The sequence below is a fragment of the Heterodontus francisci genome, chromosome 3 (assembly GCF_036365525.1).
Source record: "Heterodontus francisci isolate sHetFra1 chromosome 3, sHetFra1.hap1, whole genome shotgun sequence".
In the NCBI taxonomy this organism is placed as follows: Eukaryota; Metazoa; Chordata; class Chondrichthyes; order Heterodontiformes; family Heterodontidae; genus Heterodontus; species Heterodontus francisci.
In genome coordinates this window covers 128,498,516-128,518,882 of record NC_090373.1, presented here as the reverse complement: position 1 = coordinate 128,518,882, position 20,367 = coordinate 128,498,516, and the positions used below count along the sequence as shown (strand labels likewise).

Below are 20,367 nucleotides of genomic sequence, written 5' to 3'. Positions count from 1 at the left end.
CCCATCCCTTCCTCTCTCGCTGGTCCCCGCCCCCATCCCTTCCTCTCTCGCTGTCCCCGCCCCCATCCCTTCCTCTCTCGCTGGTCCCCGCCCCATCCCTTCCTCTCTCGCTGGTCCCCGCCCCCATCCCTTCCTCTCCTCGCTGGTCCCCGCCCCCATCCCTTCCTCTCTCGCTGGTCCCCGCCCCCATCCCTTCCTCTCTCGCTGGTCCCCGCCCCCATCCCTTCCTCTCTCGCTGGTCCCCGCCCCCATCCCTTCCTCTCTCGCTGGTCCCCGCCCCCATCCCTTCCTCTCTCGCTGTCCCCGCCCCCATCCCTTCCTCTCTCGCTGGTCCCCGCCCCCATCCCTTCCTCTCTCCGCTGGTCCCCGCCCCCATCCCTTCCTCTCTCGCTGGTCCCCGCCCCCATCCCTTCCTCTCTCGCTGGTCCCCCCGCCCCCATCCCTTCCTCTCTCGCTGGTCCCCGCCCCCATCCCTTCCTCTCTCGCTGGTCCCCGCCCCCATCCCTTCCTCTCTCGCTGGTCCCCGCCCCCATCCCTTCCTCTCTCGCTGGTCCCCGCCCCCATCCCTTCCTCTCTCGCTGGTCCCCGCCCCCATCCCTTCCTCTCTCGCTGGTCCCCGCCCCCATCCCTTCCTCTTCTCGCTGGTCCCCGCCCCCATCCCTTCCTCTCTCGCTGGTTCCCCGCCCCCATCCCTTCCTCTCTCGCTGGTTCCCCGCCCCCATCCCTTCCTCTCTCGCTGGTTCCCCCGCCACCACCACCCCCATCCTTTCCTCTCTCTCTGGTTTCCCCCCCCAACCCCCCCCCCCCCTCTCTCTCTCCCGTCTCCCAATACTCCCTTCTCTCTCTGGTCTTCGCCCCCGCCCCCCTCATGCTGCCTAGGGACGCCTTTACTATGAGGTCAATAGTTAATCCTGTCTCGTTACACATTACCAGATCTAGAGTAGCCTGCTTTCTGGTTGGCTCTAGAATGTGCTGCTCTAAGAAACTGTCCCAAAAACACTTCATGAACTCATCTTCCAGGCTACCTTTGCCAATCTGATTCGCCCAATCTATCTAGAGATTAAAATCACCCATGATTATCTCCGTACCTTTCTCACAAGCCCCCATTATTTCTTCCTGTATACCCCGTCCTACAGTATGGTTACTGACTGTTAGGAGGCCAATAAACTACTCCACAAGTGACTTTCTACCTTTACTATTTATCTCTACCCAAAATGATTCTACATCTTGATTTTTAGAATTAAGGCCACTGCTTTCTATTGTACTGTCATCCTTAATTAGCAGAATTACCCCTCCACCTTTCCCTAGTTTCCTGTCCTTTCGAAATACCCTGTACCCTTGAATATTCAGGTCCCAGCCTGTCATTTTGCATCTTACAGATCATACATATTTATCTCTATTTGAGCTATTAATTTGTTTTGTTATGAATGCTACGCGCAAATACAGAGCCTTTAGTTCTGTCTTTTTACTATTTACGCAACCTCTAGTCTTAGCTGCTTGCACACTCTTTTGTACATTCTGTCCCTTCCTGCTGCACTCTATTATCCTTATTGCTACCTTGCTCTCTTGCCTTGTCCCCTCTCTTTAATTGATCATATCTTCTCTCACTTGATCCCTTGCTGCCCCCCACTATTTAGTTTAAAGCGCTCTCTACCGCCCTAGTTATGCGACTTGCCAGAACACTGATCCCAGCACGGTTCAGGTTAAGACCGTCCCAATGGTACAGTGCCCACTTTCCCCAGTACTGATGCCAGTGCCCCACTTTATCTACCTGTCCTGCTACCTTCAGGGGCCTGTGGACATAAACTTCAAGGTCTCTCACTTCCTCTAACCTTTTCAATATCCTCCCGTTTATTGTGTATTCCCTTGCTTTGTTTGTCCTCCCCAAATACATTACCTCACACTTTTCTGGACTGAATTCCATTGGCCACTTTTCCGCCCATTTGTCGACCATTACCCTTTGTTTCCTGTCACTGAGCCAATTTTGGATCCGACTTGTCACATTCCTCCATATCCCTTGGGCTTTTATTTTTCTGACCAGTCTGCCGTGTGGGACCTTGTCAAATGCCTTACTAAAATCCTTGTAGACCACATCCACTGCACTACCCTCATCAATCCTCCTTCAAGGTAATGGCACTTGCCCAGTGCAATAATTGAGGCTGCTCAAGCTTAGCTCACACCCAATTCAAATCCAGGCCAACGTCAAATGGTGTTCAGACCATATCTGCTCAGGATTGGTGGGTAAATGTCCAAACTTTACGCCAAGTCACTGATTCTCTATCCCACACTGGCCTCCTACACTATTCCAATGAAGGTCAATGCAAGCTCGAGGCATACCACCTCATGTTTCTACTGGGCACTTTACAGCACAGTGGTTAACAACGTTAGAACTTAACTACGGCTTCTATCCTCTTTCGAACAGCAAGTGCTCATAACGGAGGATGAATGTACCAAAGCCACTTGGACTGGAGGAAATCAGGCTAGTGCTTGGGGTGGGGAATCCCTATCAGTACACAGCCAGAGGATAGTCCACACCCCTAGAGTCTATCTACTGCTACACTTCTAGGCCATTATTGGCTTCACCCCCTCTCTGCTATTTTGCTGTAACCATTTACACCTCCTTTGGACCCATCTTTTGTTTTTGTCTCATTATCATCTCCTTTGCCTTACACTATCACATCATCACATGGCAGACATTTTAAGCTACACCTGTGTATTTTACAATGAGAATAGGAACTAATATGGCTCTTTTTCTCTCCCCCACATCTTTTTTCCTGGTTCTACACCTGTTTAAATGCTGTTTCATAGAAAAGAGCTTGCATTTATATGACACATTTTACAACCTTATGTTCCAAAGTGCTTTTGCAGTCAATGAAGTACTTTTTTGAAGTCACTGTTGCAATGTAGCAAACTCACCAGCCCATTTGTGCACAGCAAGATCCCATCAGCAACAATGTGATAATGAGTAGATAATGTGTTCTAGTTAAGTTGGTTTAGAAAATTAATATTGGTTAGAATATGATGGAGAACTCACCTACTCTTAAAAATTGTGTCATGGTCTCTTTTACATCCACCTGAGGGGGCAGGCAGGGCTTTGGCTTAACGCCTCTTCCGAAAGGCGGCACCTCCGCCAGTATAGCATGCCCTCAACACTGCACTGGCAGTATCAACTTGGACTATATACTCAAGTGAACCCACAAGCTTCTGACTCAAGAGTTGAGGAAGATATTCACTAAACCACAATTAAAACAGTTCCAACATTTTCCAGTGCTCAGTGAAGGTTACCCATTTGAAACATTGACTCTTTCTCTTTCCTCAGACGTTGTCAACCCTGATAACCATATTAGGACCATTTCTCACTAAAAGTACGCACTGTGTACTTACGAAAAGATTTTTGTTAAACATGTACCACTTCTGCCAGGACGTTTAAAGATATTTAAGCCAGTTTCAGCATTGAGCCGAATGGAGTATTTTTTTTAACAAAATCCCTAGTATTTTAAAAGGAAAATACTGCGGATGCTGGAAATCTGAAATAAAAACAAGAAACGCTGGAAACACTCAGCAGGTCCGACAGCATCTGTGGAAAGAGAAGCAGAGTTTAACGTTTCGGGTCAGTGACCCTTCTTCGGAATTTAGTATTTTACTTTTGGTGACAGTCAAGGTTACGGCCCAGCCCGAGCGCCAGCTGATTCCTGGGCCATTTCTCACTCACCCCAAGAGAGCAGCCGCTGGTTTCTGTCCTGTCGACAGAGCTCGGCGGCCCAGCCTCGGCTCACGATCCGCAGCAACAACGCCGAGATAAAGCCCAACACACAGGGCATGCTGCAAGGCGAAAAGCTCACACTCCAGCCCAGGCCAAGCTTCCGAGGGGAAGAAAGCGTCCGTATTTCCGGACGGCGGACGCCAGCACATGCGTACACGGCCGCGGAGATAAGGCCGACTCGCGCCGGGCCGATGGCGAGGCGGCTTCAGCTAGCCTGAGCTTCCGGTGAGCGCGAGAGTCGCTGCTCGGCCTCCCGACATTGAAGCTGCTGGAAGGCAGTGAGAGGCTTCCCCTCCCCTCGCTCCACTTGGAAGCTTAGCCGCCCAGGACTCGCACCCTCTTCCACCCCCGAATCGGTTACCGGGACGTCTGCATACGGTAACTGGATCCTTCTCGGGAAGTGCCAAGTCTCCGGAGGCCGAGGGAGTGTGTGTGACCGTCGATCTGCCACATCCAAAAGGTGACAAACCGAAAAACTACTGATAATTCACTAAATGAGGGAAAAGCTGAGAGCTAGGCCTGCGTCTTCTGAGCAACTGACTTTAGATAAATTGCAGCCTGAGAATCTCTGCCCGCAGCATTGCGGATAAATCAAATCTTGTTTTGTGTGCACCGTTTACACCAACTGAGTTCCAGTTAGATCCAATTCTAGTGTTTGATTTTATTAATTTAAGCCTGGTTGCTTTGGTACCTTGGAATTATATTTAGCTCTGAGTCCTGCGGTACCTCAGCCAAATACATATTAATGTCATAAGAGCAAAATACTGCAGATGCTGGAAATCTGTTGCCTCGAACACTCACAAGAACTACAATTTAGTTTGATATGCAAACTTAACTTTGCATGGAGGGGATTGTTACAAAGTCTCGTCATGGGAATGAAATGTGAAAGGAAATTGTGGGTCGTCAGTTTAAAAAAAAACACATGCTTTCCTTTTACTAAATATCAATTGTGACAGTTTTAATTTTTTTCTCTTGTAAAGATGCAACAGAAAATTCCGTAGCAGTTATTGGGTGCAATTTACCATTAAAGTTTGTGGGCTAAATTTATTAAACCACTCTAATATTGAAAGGTCTTGTTCCATGAAATTAATTTCATGATGCATTTGTATTATAAACTTTCAATTTTCATATTGGAACAAAATAAAAGTCTAAAAGCACCCCTCCTCGACTTGTTTAACAGCCTTGGTTTTAGTGTTTGTGTTCCCACTCTGTAAGGCTTTCTGATTTTCATTTTATTTATTTCCAATTTTTATTTTCTCTTCATATACAGTGAAAATTCTGATTAATTGCCTGATTTGGTGTGGGAAAAAATCCTGAAAATAAGATTTGAAACTTGAGAAAAGCAGACACATTTATTGCTTGTTTTTGTTAGTGCGTGTAATACTTTTACCTCATGCCAGTCACATCATATCTGGCTTCAGTAAATTTGCAAACACTTGACATGTTGGGCTACTGCAAGACTAGTAATTATCAGTTACCATTCTAGAGGTCCCATACTGCCTTTACGCAACACCTGCAATTTCTTTGTTTTTATTTGCCCCAAGAGATCTAATAGTTCTATATATATTTGTTTGTTTATGAAAATACTACTAAACATATTAGCTTTTCCTTGGGGCAGTATTGTATACATGTACTTACTGTGGCAAAGTCAGCTCTTCGAGTGCTGTCAAAACATTGCATTAAATACAAATATACACATTTCTTAACATTTTTGTGGAACAGCCACACTTCCATGTTAAGTGTGGCTGCTGTCCCTCAACAATAATCTAGTTGTGATGGAGGCATAGAGAGGGTAGACAATCCAGCTTGTCAGTCTACTACCAAAGGTGTGAAGACAAAAATGGCCCTCATAGTTTATATTCTTGAAATGCTGTGGCTTCAAGTCTTTGCCCTTTTGTTCTTTTTGACTTTAAGCCTGTCCTGCATTTTGGGTCTTAGTTTTTTAAATTTAAAAAAATGGTTTAGCATTTGTTTATCTTCAGTCTTAAAGTTGTTTGTTGTACTAGTGTATTCTTGTAAAGTTATTTATGCAGCATGTTAAATTATCAGTGACAGATGCGGGTAAAAGACCCACTTTCACGACGTAATGGTGAAATGGCGAAGAAAACCAGAAGGCCTGAAAAACATCAAGATGAAGATTCATCTGATGAAGTCTCGGGTAAGATAGCTTCTGTTTTTACAACAGTAATACTACTTGTGGTTGGGAAAATTGTTCTTTTTGGGTCGAATTTAAAAAACCTTTGATAATTGTCGAGAATGGGAATTTAATAAAAGTTCCAATAGATATTATGTTGGAGTAGGGGATTGCTAGCCAATTGAGCAGTAGACATGGCCAGTACAAAATATAAAGAAATGTTCATTATAAAAAGAAAGACTTGCATTGATATAGCACCTTTCACGATCACCATTCGTCTCAAAGCCCTTTATAGCCAATTAAGTTCTTTTGAAATTTAGTCATTGTTGTAATATAGGAAACGTGGCAGCCAGTATGCACACAGCAAACTCCCAAAAAAAATATAGTAGTCTTTTTTTTTAATAACACTAGCACTAGTAACCTTTTTTTAACTCATGCTTCAGTAAATCACTGCAGCTTAAGAATTTTCCCAAACCATCTGGCGAACCCAAACTTTGAAAATAAGCTTCTATGTACTAATATACACATCCTTAGCTGTTACATTACTTGTTTACAGTAATCTCAAATGTGCATTAATCCACTGTGATATATAAGTTGTTCAATAGGAAGCTTTTAGGCATTAAAGGTTAATGGTTAAGTATGCTGTTTAAAGGACTATGGCACTTGAACATTTTCCATTCAGCAAGCTTGTATGTGGCATGATGATACACATCTAATGCTCTTGCAATTGTGCTTTGGTCAATAACCACCTTGTTCAGTTATTGTTGCTTTGGAGTGAATGAATTTAAAATAAAAACAGAAATTGGTAGAAATACACAGCAAACTGATCAGCATCTGTGATTAGAAAATAGCCTGACTTGCTTATAAACAAAGTGAAAATTGTATGGTCAACTTTTGTCTTTCCCACAAAATGGTCCTCATCTTCCTGTCTGAGAGGGCTGTATGATGATTTGAACAAAGAATAAAGAAAATTACAGCACAGGAACAGGCCCTTCGGCCCTCCAACCCTGTGCCAATCCAGATCCTCTATCTAAACATGTCGCCTATTTTCTGAGGGTCTGTATCTTTTTGCTTCCTGCTCATTCATGTATCTGTCTAGATACATCTTAAAAGGCACTTATCGTGCCCGCGTCTACCACCTCCGCTGGCAACGCGTTCCAGGCACCCACCACCCTCTGCGTAAAGAACTTTCCACGCATATCCCCCCCCCCCTAAACTTTTCCCCTCTCACTTTGAACTCGTGACCCCTAGTAATTGAACCCCCCACTCTAGGAAAAAGCTTCTTGCTATCCACCCTGTCTATACCTCTCATGATTTTGTACACCTCTGACTTGTCAGATTTTAGCCCCTCAAGTTTTTCCAAATACTTTTTCTCGACTGATATTCTTAATGTCCTCACTTTTTTAGTCCCTAGCTTACTTCCTAGTTCTGGTATAGAACTTGGGTCTGCCATTGTGAAGATCGACACAAAATATTTGTTCAATGCCTCTGCCATTTCCTCATTCTGCATGATGATTATCCTGTCTCTGTCTCTACAGAACCAATGTCTACTTTAGCTACTCTCTTCCTTTTTATGCACTTATAAGATCTCTTACAATCTCTTCTTATATTGCTGGCTAGTTTACTCTCATTCTATTTTTTCCCCTTTTGATCAACTATTTGGTGGCCCTTGGCTGGTTTTTAAAACACTCCCAACCCTCAAACTTGCTACTATTTTATGCAACATTGTAAGCCTCTTACTTTAGTCGAATACTCTTCTTAACTTCCTGAGTGAGCCATAGACGAATTTTGGTTTTTGAACGGAATGTACTTTTCTTGAACCCTTTGAATTAGTTCTTTAAATGTTTCCCACTGTTCATGTAACACCATACCTTCCAGTCTATTTACCCGATTATCCCTAGCCAGATATCTCCTCATACCTTCGTAATTGGCTTTGTTTAAGTTCGATATTCTTGATTGTGATTGAAATGTGTCACTTTCAAACTTAACATGATATTCAATGGAATGAGCATCACTATTTCCCAGTGGATCCTTTACGATGGCACTGCTCACTAACCCTCCTTCATTACATTAAATATTTGGAAAAATATTTAATGATGCAATAAGTATATATGACATTGACAAATATGATTTGAAAAATTCCCATTTGTGGCCATGTTATCATCTAGCTGAATTTTCACTGGTCCAGCTAGGTTTATGAAATCGCCATCAGTTGCCAGTTGATTGGTTTAATTAATCATTCAGTGTCCGGTTTTAATTGAACCATGTCCAATAAATTAACTCTCATTTTGAAAATTCAGTTGGACTGGTGGAAAAATAAGACAGGTGGTAACTCTGTGGCAAACACCTAAAATCAGTAGAAGATCACTTTTGGCTTGCCATGATTTCTAATTACTACGGTTTGATCTAAAATAACAAAAGAACAAAGAAAAAGAACAAAGAAAATTACAGCACAGGAACAGGCCCTTCGGCCCTCCAAGCCTGCGCCGATCCAGATCCTCTATCTAAACATGACGCCTATTTTCTAACGGTCTGTATCTCTTCCTGCCCATTCATGTATCTGTCTAGATACATCTTAAAAGACGCTATCGTGCCCGCGTCTACCACCTCCGCTGGCAACGCGTTCCAGGCACCCACCACCCTCTGCGTAAAGAACTTTCCACGCATATCCCCCCTAAACTTTTCCCCTTTCACTTTGAACTCTTGACCCCTAGTAATTGAATCCCCCACTCTGGGAAAAAGCTTCTTGCTATCCAACCTGTCTATATCTCTCATGATTTTGTACACCCCAATCAGGTCCCCCCTCAACCTCCGTCTTTCTAATGAAAATAATCCTAATCTACTCAACCTCTCTTCATAGCTAGCGCCCTCCATACCAGGCAACATCCTGGTGAACCTCCTCTGCACCCTCTCCAAAGCATCCACATCCTTTTGGTAATGTGGCGACCAGAACTGCACGCAGTATTCCAAATGTGGCCGAACCAAAGTCCTATACAACTGTAACATGACCTGCCAACTCTTGTACTCAATACCCCGTCCAATGAAGGAAAGCATGCCGTATGCCTTCTTGACCACTCTATTGACCTGCGTTGCCACCTTCAGGGAACTATGGACCTGAACACCCAAATCTCTCTGTACATCAATTTTCCCCAGGACTTTTGCATTTACTGTATAGTTCACTCTTGAATTGGATCTTCCAAAATGCATCACCTCGCATTTGCCCTGATTGAACTCCATCTGCCATTTCTCTGCCCAACTCTCCAGTCTATCTATATTCTGCTGTATTCTCTGACAGTCCCCTTCACTATCTGCTACTCCACCAATCTTAGTGTCGTCTGCAAACTTGCTAATCAGACCACCTATACTTTCCTCCAAATCATTTATGTATATCACAAACAACAGTGGTCCCAGCACGGATCCCTGTGGAACACCACTGGTCACACGTCTCCATTTTGAGAAACTCCCTTCCACTGCTACTCTCTGTCTCCTGCTGCCCAGCCAGTTCTTTATCCATCTAGCTAGTACACCTTGGACCCCATGCGCCTTCACTTTCTCCATCAGCCTACCATGGGGAACCTTATCAAATGCCTTACTGAAGTCCATGTATGTGACATCTACAGCCCTTCCCTCATCAATCAACTTTGTCACTTCCTCAAAGAATTCTATTAAGTTGGTAAGACATGACCTTCCCTGCACAAAACCATGTTGCCTATCACTGATAAGCCCATTTTCTTCCAAATGGGAATAGATCCTATCCCTCAGTAACTTCTCCAGCAGCTTCCCTACCACTGACGTCAGGCTCACCGGTCTATAATTACCTGGATTATCCCTGCTACCCTTCTTAAACAAAGGGACAACATTAGCAATTCTCCAGTCCTCCGGGACCTCACCAACTGTAGCCAGTTCATAAAGTTAGTGTTATCATCTTGATTAAGCTTTCAGTAACTAAAATGTTACTAACGTGAGGGAAACTAGGTTAATGAAAGGGAAGTAATGATTGACCGCAATCTTGGTGAGGGAGTCTTGGTTCGTTTACCATATACATAGATTTTTTTCCTTATAATTACTTGTCTGAGTGTAAACGAAAGTGTCCTCTTGCACTTGTGGAAAAAGTCAAAGTAGTAAATGGTTCCGAAAGTTGTGAATTATAACACGTATATATTTTTTGAACCTGGCCTTTGTTTATGAGCAGTAGTTAGATTGCCATCTTTCCAATTGGGATATATTATTTCAAATTTTTTGATACATTTGCAAATTGAAATACCTAAGACTTTGAAGAAATAATACTTCTATAAAATAATGCCATGGGGGCGCTGTATGAGCCAGAAGATTCAGAAGAGGCTTGTTTGTGCTGCTAGTAGAAATGTGCTTTTAAGACCAGTAGTTTATTCCATATCGTGGAATAATGCAGCCTACAGATTTGGAGTGATTTGCCCATATGATGCTGCCATATTTAACCACTGATGGTATAATTTTAGTATCACAAAGTGAGGTTCAAAGTTTTATGTATTTGTATCACTGTCTACAAATTTGAGGGACAAATTGGTCTTAGTTGATGTATTTATCCCTTGCTATATAACCACACCATCAACATGTGCATCATTTTTACTCTCATAAAATGTGTGATAAACTGTAGTTAGAAATTAAATAGTGTAGCTAATACATGATGTCCAAACTGTGGGCTGTTTCTAGTCCTTGTGCTCTTTACATTAAGCCCATAAAGCCTAGGTGACTAAGTTGTTCTTGTGCTATGTTTTTACTCACCAGATTGCCTTCATATTTTGATTGTGTTAAGGTAAGGGCTGTTCTTGGCACTATTGCCTTATTGGTTGTGGATACATTTTAAATCAGAATACCAAGATCTGTTAGTATTCACATTAAAGTATGTACAAATTAATAAGAATATTGATTTAAACTTTAGATGTGGCCCATTGGCCCCATGATGTGCACCTAAGTGGTTCATGAAGGTAAAATAATTGGGCACCCTTATGTACCCATACATTAGTAGTGAGACAAAACTGAGTCTTCCCTTGTGGAGAAACAAATGTTATATTGTCTTTCTTGTTATATAGCAAAATAGAGTGGACCAGTGCAGGACATAAATTTATACTGAAGTGAAAGCTTTGATTAGTACTACGGTTGTCTTTTAAATAATAGTTGGGATTATTACAAAGAAACCATTTAACCTGTTATTGCTTTTTTAAAAAAATGTAAACTCCAAGCTACAGAGCATACAATTTAAGCTCGACATCCAATATGCACATTTCACCTTTGCTATAAATTGAATCAAAGCAAAATTTAGATAGAAAGTAGATTTACTGCATCTTTCCTAAATCACATATATTTATGTATATATAATTTTTAGGCTATGCCTGCCAGCATATTGACAGAGCAGTGGATCAGATCCAAGTGAAGAAGGCAGTTACTCAGAACTATTGGTCAGTTTGTGCAGAGTGTGCCAAAAGTCTGAAAGCACATGATGAAGACCCTGATGTTTCACCAAATGTTTGGATGTGCCTGAAATGTGGTTACCAGGTAAGCAACATATCTAAAGTGTTGTAAAATTTTATGTGGGTCTGCAACTTGTTTCTTTCATAGGGAATTAATTTGTAATTGAAAGCTCAATTTAGCCGATAACCAAACATGAAATAAGTAATTAAAAACAGAAAGTGCTGGAAATACTCAGCAGGTCCGGCAGCATCTGTAGAGAGAGAAGCAGAGTTAACATTTCAGGTCTGTGACCTTTCATCAGTACTGGCAAAGGTTAGAAATGGGGGGAAAAAGCGGGGTCGGGAGGGGGGGAAAGAGAATAAAAAGAAAGGTGTGTGATAGGACAGGGGGCTGGAGAGATTAACTGACAAGGAGGTCATGGGGCAAAGGCAAAAGGAGTGTGCTAATGGTGTGGTGAAAGACAAAGCATTAGTGCAAAGAGAGTGTTAATGACAGAATAATGAACAGCCCTAGCCAAAAGCACAAACATAAAAAACCCAGTTGTAAGGCAGGCAGATGGTAAAAAAATGATAAAACAGAATAAAATAATAAAAGGGCCAGTCTTACTCTGAAATTATTGAACTCAGTGTTCAGTTCGGAAGACTGTAGAGTGCCCAATCGGAAAATGAGGTGCTGTTCCTCGAGCTTACATTGATGTTCACTGGAACACTGCAGCAGGCCAAAGACAGAAATGTGAGCACAGGAGCAGGAGGGTGTGTTGAAATGGCAAGCAACCAGAAGCTTGGGTCATGCTTTTAGACTGAGCGGAGGTGGTCCGCAAAGCGGTCACCCAGTGCATGTTTGGTCTCCCCAATGTAGAGGAGACCACATTGTGAGCAGCGAATACAGTATACTAAATTGAAAGAAGTACAAGTAAATCACTGCTTCACCTGAAAGGAGTGTTTGGGGCCTTGGATGGTGAGGAGAGAGGAGGTAAAAGGGCAGGTATTATACCTCCTGCGATTGCATGGGAAGGGGACGAGGTGTCGGGGTAATCAAGCAGTGGACCAGGGTGTCATGGAGGGAATGATCCCTTCGGAATGCTGACTGGAGGGGAAGATCCGTTTGGTAGTGGCAGAAATGGCGGAGGATGATCCTTTGGATGTGTCGGCTGGTGGGGTGAAAAGTGAGGACAAGGGGAACCGTGTTGCGATTCTGGGAGGGAGGGGAAGGGGTGAGGGCAGAAGTGCGGGAGATGGATCGGACACGATTGAGGGCCCTGTCAACCACGGTGGGGGAGGAATTCTCGGTTGAGGAAAAAGGAAGACATGTCAGAATCGCTGTTGTGGAAGGTTGCATCATCAGAACAGATATGTCGGCAACGGAGAAATTGGGAGAATGGAATGGAGTCCTTACAGGAGGCAGGGTGTGAGGAAGTGTATTCGGGGTAGCTGTGGGAGTCGGTGGGCTTATAATGAAAATTAATGGACAGCCTCTCCCCAGAGATGGAGACAGAGAAGTCGAGGAAGGGAAGAGTAGTGTCAGAGATGGACCATGTAAAGGTGAGAAAAGGGTGGAAATTGGAAGCAAAGTTGATAAGGTTTTCCAGTTTGGGGCAAGAGCAGGAAACCGCACCGATACGGTCATCAATGTACCGGAAAAAGAGTTGGGGGATGGGACCTGAGTAGGACTGGAACAAGGAATGTTTGACATACCCCACAAAAAGACAGGCATAACTAGGACCCATGCAGGTACTAATAGCAACATTTTTTATTTGAAGGAAGTGAGTGGGATTGAAAGAGAAGTTGTTCAATGTGAGAACAAGTTCAGCCAGGTGGAGGAGGGTGGTTGTGGATGAGGACTGGTTGGGCTCAGCCTCTGCAAGGTAGAGGGCGGTACGCCAGACAACAACAGCACCACCCTTGTCAGCAGGTTTGATCACAATGTCAGGTTTAGACTTAAGAGAACGGAGTGCAGCAAGGTTGGAGGGAGACAAGTTAGAATGAGTAAGAGGAGTGGAGAAATTGAGATGGCTGATGTCTCGCCGACAGTTCTCAATGAAAAGATCAAGAGCGGGTCAGAGGGAGGGGTCCAGTGAAGGAAGAATGCTGGAGGCGGCTGAATGGGTCTATTGGTCGGGGGGAGGATTCCTGGTCAAAGACGTGAGCCGGGAGGCGAAGGCAAAGATTTGCAAATCTTGGAAATCCCGCACATTGCCCAGGCTCCCAGTACTATCTAGTGGGATTGGTCTTGGAGAGCCACTGAAGCAGTATTTCGACGGGCATTCATCTGCAGCTAATTGGATTACAGGATCTTTGTGCTTATATGGATTGTTAAGAAAATGTCCAACGTTCGGATTGCTTCTTTCTCACTTCTTAGGATACATCTAGGGGTAATTGTAGTTCATTGCAGTTGCTTACCCTTTCGTCTAATATTTCACCGAATTTCTTCTTTCCTACAGTAAGTTATGTAGATGTTATAAGTCTTATTTAGAGTCCATAAGCTACAGCCAGACTCTGTAAAATAATAAATCCTTAGAAGCATTCCATTACAGAAAACCGGAAGGGAAGACCAGCTAATAATACTGCATATACTGCAGCTGAGTCTATCGAAAAAAAAATATAGATCAGTTTCTAATTTACTAGATCAAATGAAAGTATAAATTGGGGAGAAGCATTTCTTTCTGTTACGACCAGGTGAGGAAGGGGTCTAGGGCTCCCCTTTCAGCCTTTTTCTGGTTTGGCCGTAACAGGGTTTTACTTTTCCCCTCCGTGAGTCCTTGCTCACTGCTCTCTAATTGTAATTGTAAAGAAATCAACCAGACAGGTTTTCTTAGGTTTAAACAAGAAAGCTGTAAGTTTATTAACCTTAAAACTCTAATTCAGTTAAAACTACTAAAAATATGTGACACGACCACGCTAGCATGCATGTGCGAAAAACACACAAGCAAATAGAGACAGAGGAGGAGAAAAAATTAAAGGGGAAAGGTTAGAAGTAATAGATGGAGTTCAGTTACTGGTTTTGGGTTGGATGTAAAATCTTTGATTGAAGTTAAGTTAAGTTCTCGTTGGGGCACACTTTCAAACTTGTTTTGCTGGTCTTCTGTCTTGAGGCTTCAGCTATGTCCGTGGGTCCCTGGAACTTTGTGTGAGAGAGAGAGACGGAGAGGGAGACCTTCCTCATTGGAAGTTCAATTGCAGTCTCTTCCAAAAACTGTTCTGTGAGCACAATTCATTTAACTCCAGGTTGGCTAGCAGGTTAGATATGTGACTAGCTTTCTGCTTGAGACAACCTCGCCTGCGAGGTTTGTGGGTTGCTCACAGCTTACCAGACACTCTCAGTGCTGGGGTGGATTGCTGGCTCTTACACATTCAATGTCTCTTGATCATCACTAGGTGATTAGCAACTCTGGTGGGGTACTTCTGGTGTCTGCATTTACATGGGAGGATGTGGGTTCTAATTTTTCCAACATTTTGGTGTTGGCTGACAGGACAGTAGGGTTTTTTTTATCTGGGAATCCTCCCAGACTTCCCTTAACCTGTCCTCTTTGTCCCTTTTCCCTTATCCTCTCTAACTTTTTGCCAACCCTGTCCCTGCCTGTCCCCTTCTGTTCTCGGCAGGGGTCCGTTACAATTCACCAGCCCTCTGCTGGAGGGTTCTCCAAATGCCGGTACAGGATTTAGGGTTTCAGATTTCACAGTAGGTGGAGGTTTCCCCTCAACCTGGCTCATGTGGTAACTCCTATAGTAAGTACTCCACCACATCTTTGTGGAGTTTTGGCCAGTCAAACTGCTGCCTTCTGCAGGCTTTGTTTTTTCGTATATCGACATGTCCAGCTACTGTAATCTCATGGGCCATTCTTAATATTTCTCTTCGGTACCTCTGCGGTACTACTGACTGGTGAACTCTTTGTCCACAGGTCTGTGAGGAGAACTCCACTTCCTCATCAGTACCTCATTCTTTAAATAATAGCAATGAGGGACTCCGTCTGCTTCAATTTCAGTCTGGGCAGCATGTGCTAACTGTCTCAATACTGGGTTAGCTCGCTGAACCTCAGCTAGGGAAGATCCATTTCATCCATTCCCTGGGTCCTCTAGCTTTCTGAAGAAAGTTTCAGACAGACAGACCTCATGGTCATCTGCCTGCAGTGCCAATTCAGTTTCCTCTGGGGGAGCTGTTCAGGTTATGGCTCAATTCACTACACATTCAGGGGAACTGCAGGGGGCTGTCTCCTGCCACTGCCCTGTCCCTCTTCCACTACTGGGGAAGCTACCACCTTCGCCCCTGCCAGATCATTACCTAGGATCAGGTCAACCCCGTCCACAGGCAAACTAGGGACAATTCCTATGGTCACCAGTCCCGAAACTAGGTCACACTCTAAGTGCACCCGGTGTAAAGGTACAGGCGTACAATGCCCTCCAATACCATTCACCACCATTCTGGTATTTACTGCACTCTCTGGGGGAAAGGTCAGGCCTTTTCTCAGTAAAACGGATCTGGTGGCCCTGTGTCCCTGAGGATTACTATGGGCTTCTTGCCCCACGCGAGGGGTATGGGGTTACTCTCTCTTCAGACACAAAATCCTGATAACCTTCAGAAATCCTATTAAATTTTCCTGCACCTGCAGCAGTATGTTTTCTGGGCCTTACTATTGCTGCTAAGCCTCAGCTTTTTCAGCTGTGCTTTCCATCAGGGTCCTTTCTCCTTCACTGAGTGGGTGTGCCCTGATTTACCCTCGAGGCTTTCCCCGTAGTTTCCAGGAGTCAGCTCTTAGATGACCTGCCTTATGACAATAGAAGCACACATTCTCTGGGTCTCAGTCCTACTTACAGCACCTTCCTTTTTGGCTGGAGGAGGGCCTATGTCTCCTGCTTTTCTTTCTCTCCCAGGACTGCTTGGGCTCCTATCACCTTCCCACCCTTTGTCCTTTTCGGCTTTGTGGGGGTGACTAGGAAAAATTTCCCCTGGGGAACTGACTTGTCCATTAGAGCAAACTCATCAGCCGGAACTGCGGCTTGCCTCACTCTATGAGCTTTTTGTCCCTCCACATGGGTCTTTATGGAGAGTGGGAGAGAGTTTATAAATTTCTCGAGGAAAATCATCTCTGAGTTTTTATACTGGGCTGCACTTTAAGAGTCTCAACCACTGGTCAAAAGCCAGCTGCTTGCTTCTCTCAAACTCCAAGTAAGTTTGATCAGCTTGCTTCCTGAGGGCTCAAAACTCTGGTACTAGCTCATTTGCCCTGAGGATAGCATTTTTTGTTAGTTCATAATTTGATGAACTCTCATCTGGCAACAGGGAATAAACCTCACGGGTTTTCCTGTTAGCTTACTTTGCAGCAGAAGAGTCCAAATCTCATCCGGCCATTTTAACTGCCTTGCAAGTTTCTCAAAAGATACAAAAAATGCTTCCACGTCTCCATCATTGAATTTTGGATTCAATTGGGAAAATTTTAAAAATTCCGTACACAGCCCTGCACCACTTGTATTTTCTATGCTTTCACTGGGGTTACTCTGTCGCCCCTAGCTAACTCAAGCTGCCTCAGCTCTCTTTCCTCCTGTTCCTTCTGGAAATTTCTTTCTCTTTCTCTCTCCTGTCTTTCTCTTTCCCTGTCTTCTAATTCAAGTTTCCTGTGTTCCAATTGTATCTTTACTAGTGTCATGATCATGTCTATTTTTTTCTCTCTGGGAAATATGTGGTGTGCCTTTATGGCTGGGAAAAGGAGCCGTACTGCTTTAAAGCTGCAGGCTCCAGAAGCTGAGTCAAAGAATGCATTTTCATTGCCCCAGATACAGCCATTCGGAGACTGCGATTCAAAGGGTGCATTCTCGATACCTTAGATACAGCCACTCGGACTGAGCATCGAGAGATGCATTTGTTACAGTTTAATTTTGAACTGGCTTATAGTGCAAACAGCCTGTTCTAACAGAGGACAGACAGACAGGTGTGTGTTAGCACCTGAAAGGAGTGCTCTCAGACCATTTAAACTGAAGGAAGAGAATTTAGTCTGTTTATTTATTATTTTTTCTCAAAATTCTAAAACGTCAAGCCAAAACAGAGATCTCTGATAATTTAAACTGAAGGAGGGGAAGTTAGACTGTGACAGTCTTTTGTCCCTCAAAAATTCTAAAGCCAAATTGATTCATTAAAAACTGTTTGCAAGTTGTTGAAATTCATCGCTGGAGAAGGAGCAACAATTGCAACTTCTGAATTAGACTACGGACTGTTCTACTGTTGAAGAGCCTTTTTCCTCCCATCGGACGGCTGTGAGGACTTCAAGCAACCTTGGACTGTTCCATATCCGGCAGGAGCGTAAATCTGCAAGGACTCTAATTTTTTCTATTTTAAATGTTGTTTATATCTTAGTAATGTTTAAGAATTTAGTTTTTTTAATTAAGCAGTTAATTTGCTGATTTAAAGACACCTGGTTTGGTTAGCCTCATTCGGGGGTTAATAAATGGTACAATTTGGGCTGAATCTTTAATTTGGAAAGTTTAAATAATATGTTAGGCGATCTGTGGAGGGACGGGATTGATTTGACAGTGTGTTTCTCCCGCCACAATCAGATGAGTATATTTTGATTGGGGGCTTTGACTGAAGCGGTTGGTCGCAACACTAGCAATACCCTATCAGAGTCTCTTTCTAACCCTGTCTCTGCTTCTTCAGATTCGAGGGAAAAATGGTTGGCCACTAGCCTTAAGAGTTCAGACTTCTCAGCCTTGGCATGGAAAGTGATTCCACACTGCTCAGCCATATTTCTCAACTCCTCCATAGACAGTACGTTTAACTTATCCCAAGTTACTTCATCCTGGCTTGGGGAATTACTGGCTTTGGTTCCCGACATGTTAGTATTCTAGCGCACACAACCACAAGAAAACCTGTATTGAAATCTTTTCTCTTTTTGATTGGGATCAATTTGGCTTTCCACTTCCAGTTTCTCATTTTCCTGTGGGTCCAATGCCAGACAAGCCCCCAGATTTCTGTCATGACTAGGTGAGGAAGAGGTTTAGGGCTCCCCTCTCAGCCTTTTCCTGGTTTGGCCATAATAACACTGTTTTAGCTTCCCCTCAGTGAGTCCTTGCTCACTGCTCTCTAATTGTAATTGTAAAGAAATCAACCAAACAGGTTTTCTTAGGTATAAACAAGAAAGCAGTAAGTTTATTAACCTTAAAACTCTAATTCAGTTAGAACTACTAAAAAAGACGCGAGGCGACCACACTAGCATGCATACGCGATAAACGCACAGGCAAATAGAGACAGAGGAGGAGAAAAAATTAAAGGGGAAAGGTTAGAAGTAATAGATGGAGTTCAGTTACTGGTTTTGGGTTGCAATTAAAGTCTGTAATTGAAGTTAAGTCTTGCAGTTCTAGTTGGGGCCCAGTGCACACTTTCAAACTTGTTTTGCTGGTCTTCTGTCTTGAGGCTTAAGTTACTTCTGTGGATCTCTGGAACTTCGTGTGAGAAAGGGAGACCTTCCTCCTCGGAAGTTCAATTGCAGTCTCTTGCAAAAACTGTTCTGTGAGCGCAATTCATTTAACTCCAGGTTGGCCTGCAGGTTAGTCATGTAACTAGCTTTTTGCTTGAGAAGCCTCGCCTGTGAGGTTTGTGGATTCCTCACATCTTACCAGACACTCTCAGTGCTGGGGTGGAATGCTGACTCTTAAAAATTCAGTGACTCTCAATGTCTCTTGATCATCACTATTGCCAAAACCCATCTGGCTGATTGAATCTGGGAGTACTTCCATTGTCTGTCCATGCCACTGTGTTTTAGAATGCAAATGTACAACCATGTTGTCTGCCACTGTTCTGTGGTTTTAAAATAAGTTATGTTCAATGTCCAGTAACAGTTCAAAAATCATGTTCCATATGACAAAATTAATATGTTTCATTTTGGCAGGTGTGATTTCCGTCACAATACTCACATTTACCTTTTCACTAAGATTAACAAACTGAGGAAAATAGGATTCTATCTTGAGAAATATCCAGACAATACTTGGAACGTTTGCAAACAAAAACTAAACTGAACCTTAATGCCTGATTGACTGACTGAGAAAATTTCTATAACTGACTTTTCTGTTTCAAAAACTTGTCCCTTTGGAGCGTTTTGTTCATTTCTTACGCTGGTGTGTTACATTGAGTGTGTACCAAAATATCATTTAATACACAAATGTTAGGATTGTTAGGATGAAGAAATCTTATTGTAACCATATTTGACTGCCATAGTGTTTCTGCATGGGGGAAAAAAAAACTGCACCTCCAATGCCCCTTTCCTCCAAAGTCCTTGAATGCGTTCTTGCCTCCTAAATCCATGTCCATCTTTCTTGCAATTCCATGCTTGAATCAGGTTTCTGGCAGTGCATGGCACTGAAACATCCCAAATCCAAGTCACAAATGGCATTTTCTGTGAACGTGACTGTGGTGCATTATCCTTTATTGTCCTTGATCTCTCTGCAGCCTTTGACACATCATCCATAGAATGCTCCTACAAAACTTCTCTTCCATTGCCCAGTTAAGTGGGACTAGACGGAGCATCTCCAGCAATGACTTCTCTTACTGCAACTGTACTAGTGCTTCCAGAGTCCCCAAGGATCTATCTTGGGTCCCCTTTCTATTTACATGCTTAGTCCATCGCGTCTGACGACATACAAATGCGTGCTGATACCTCTCCATCACCTCTCTTGACCCCTTTACTACCTCTGTGGTATTATATTTCTTGTCCAACATCCAGTCTTGGATGAGCTGCAATTTCTTCAGGTCAGAAACTGGGTATCTGTGGCAGATGACTCACCTCCTGATTCCTCAAAGCATTGCTGAATGTTGATAAGTCGACTGGTCTGTATGGAATGCATCCTAGGTTGCTTAAAGAAGCACAAGTAGATATGGTAGCGGCATTGGACACAATCTTTTAATCCTTCATGGATATAGGAGTAGTGGTGAAGGGTTGCTAATATTACACCGTAATTCAAGAAAGGGGAGAGGGGTAAACCAGGAAATAGCAGGATAGTCAGCCTAACATTGGTGGTGGGGAATTATTGGAAAC

General features: G+C 43.5%; 2 protein-coding genes across 2 annotated transcripts in view; one reads left to right on the top strand and one right to left on the bottom strand.

Annotated features, from left to right (window-relative positions):
* tstd3 (thiosulfate sulfurtransferase like domain containing 3) overlaps window positions 1-4,069 on the bottom strand; it is a 26,166-nt gene extending 22,097 nt beyond the window's left edge. The window contains exon 1 of the mRNA XM_068025994.1: window positions 3,713-4,069. Coding sequence (XP_067882095.1) covers window positions 3,713-3,821 — 109 coding nt within the window. The 5' untranslated portion in view covers window positions 3,822-4,069. The remainder of the gene's footprint in view (window positions 1-3,712) is intronic.
* The window catches only part of usp45 (ubiquitin specific peptidase 45), a 179,763-nt gene continuing 163,035 nt past the window's right edge, over window positions 3,640-20,367 (top strand). The window contains exons 1-3 of the mRNA XM_068025973.1: window positions 3,640-4,223; window positions 5,813-5,921; window positions 11,263-11,432. Coding sequence (XP_067882074.1) covers window positions 5,819-5,921; window positions 11,263-11,432 — 273 coding nt within the window. The 5' untranslated portion in view covers window positions 3,640-4,223; window positions 5,813-5,818. The remainder of the gene's footprint in view (window positions 4,224-5,812; window positions 5,922-11,262; window positions 11,433-20,367) is intronic.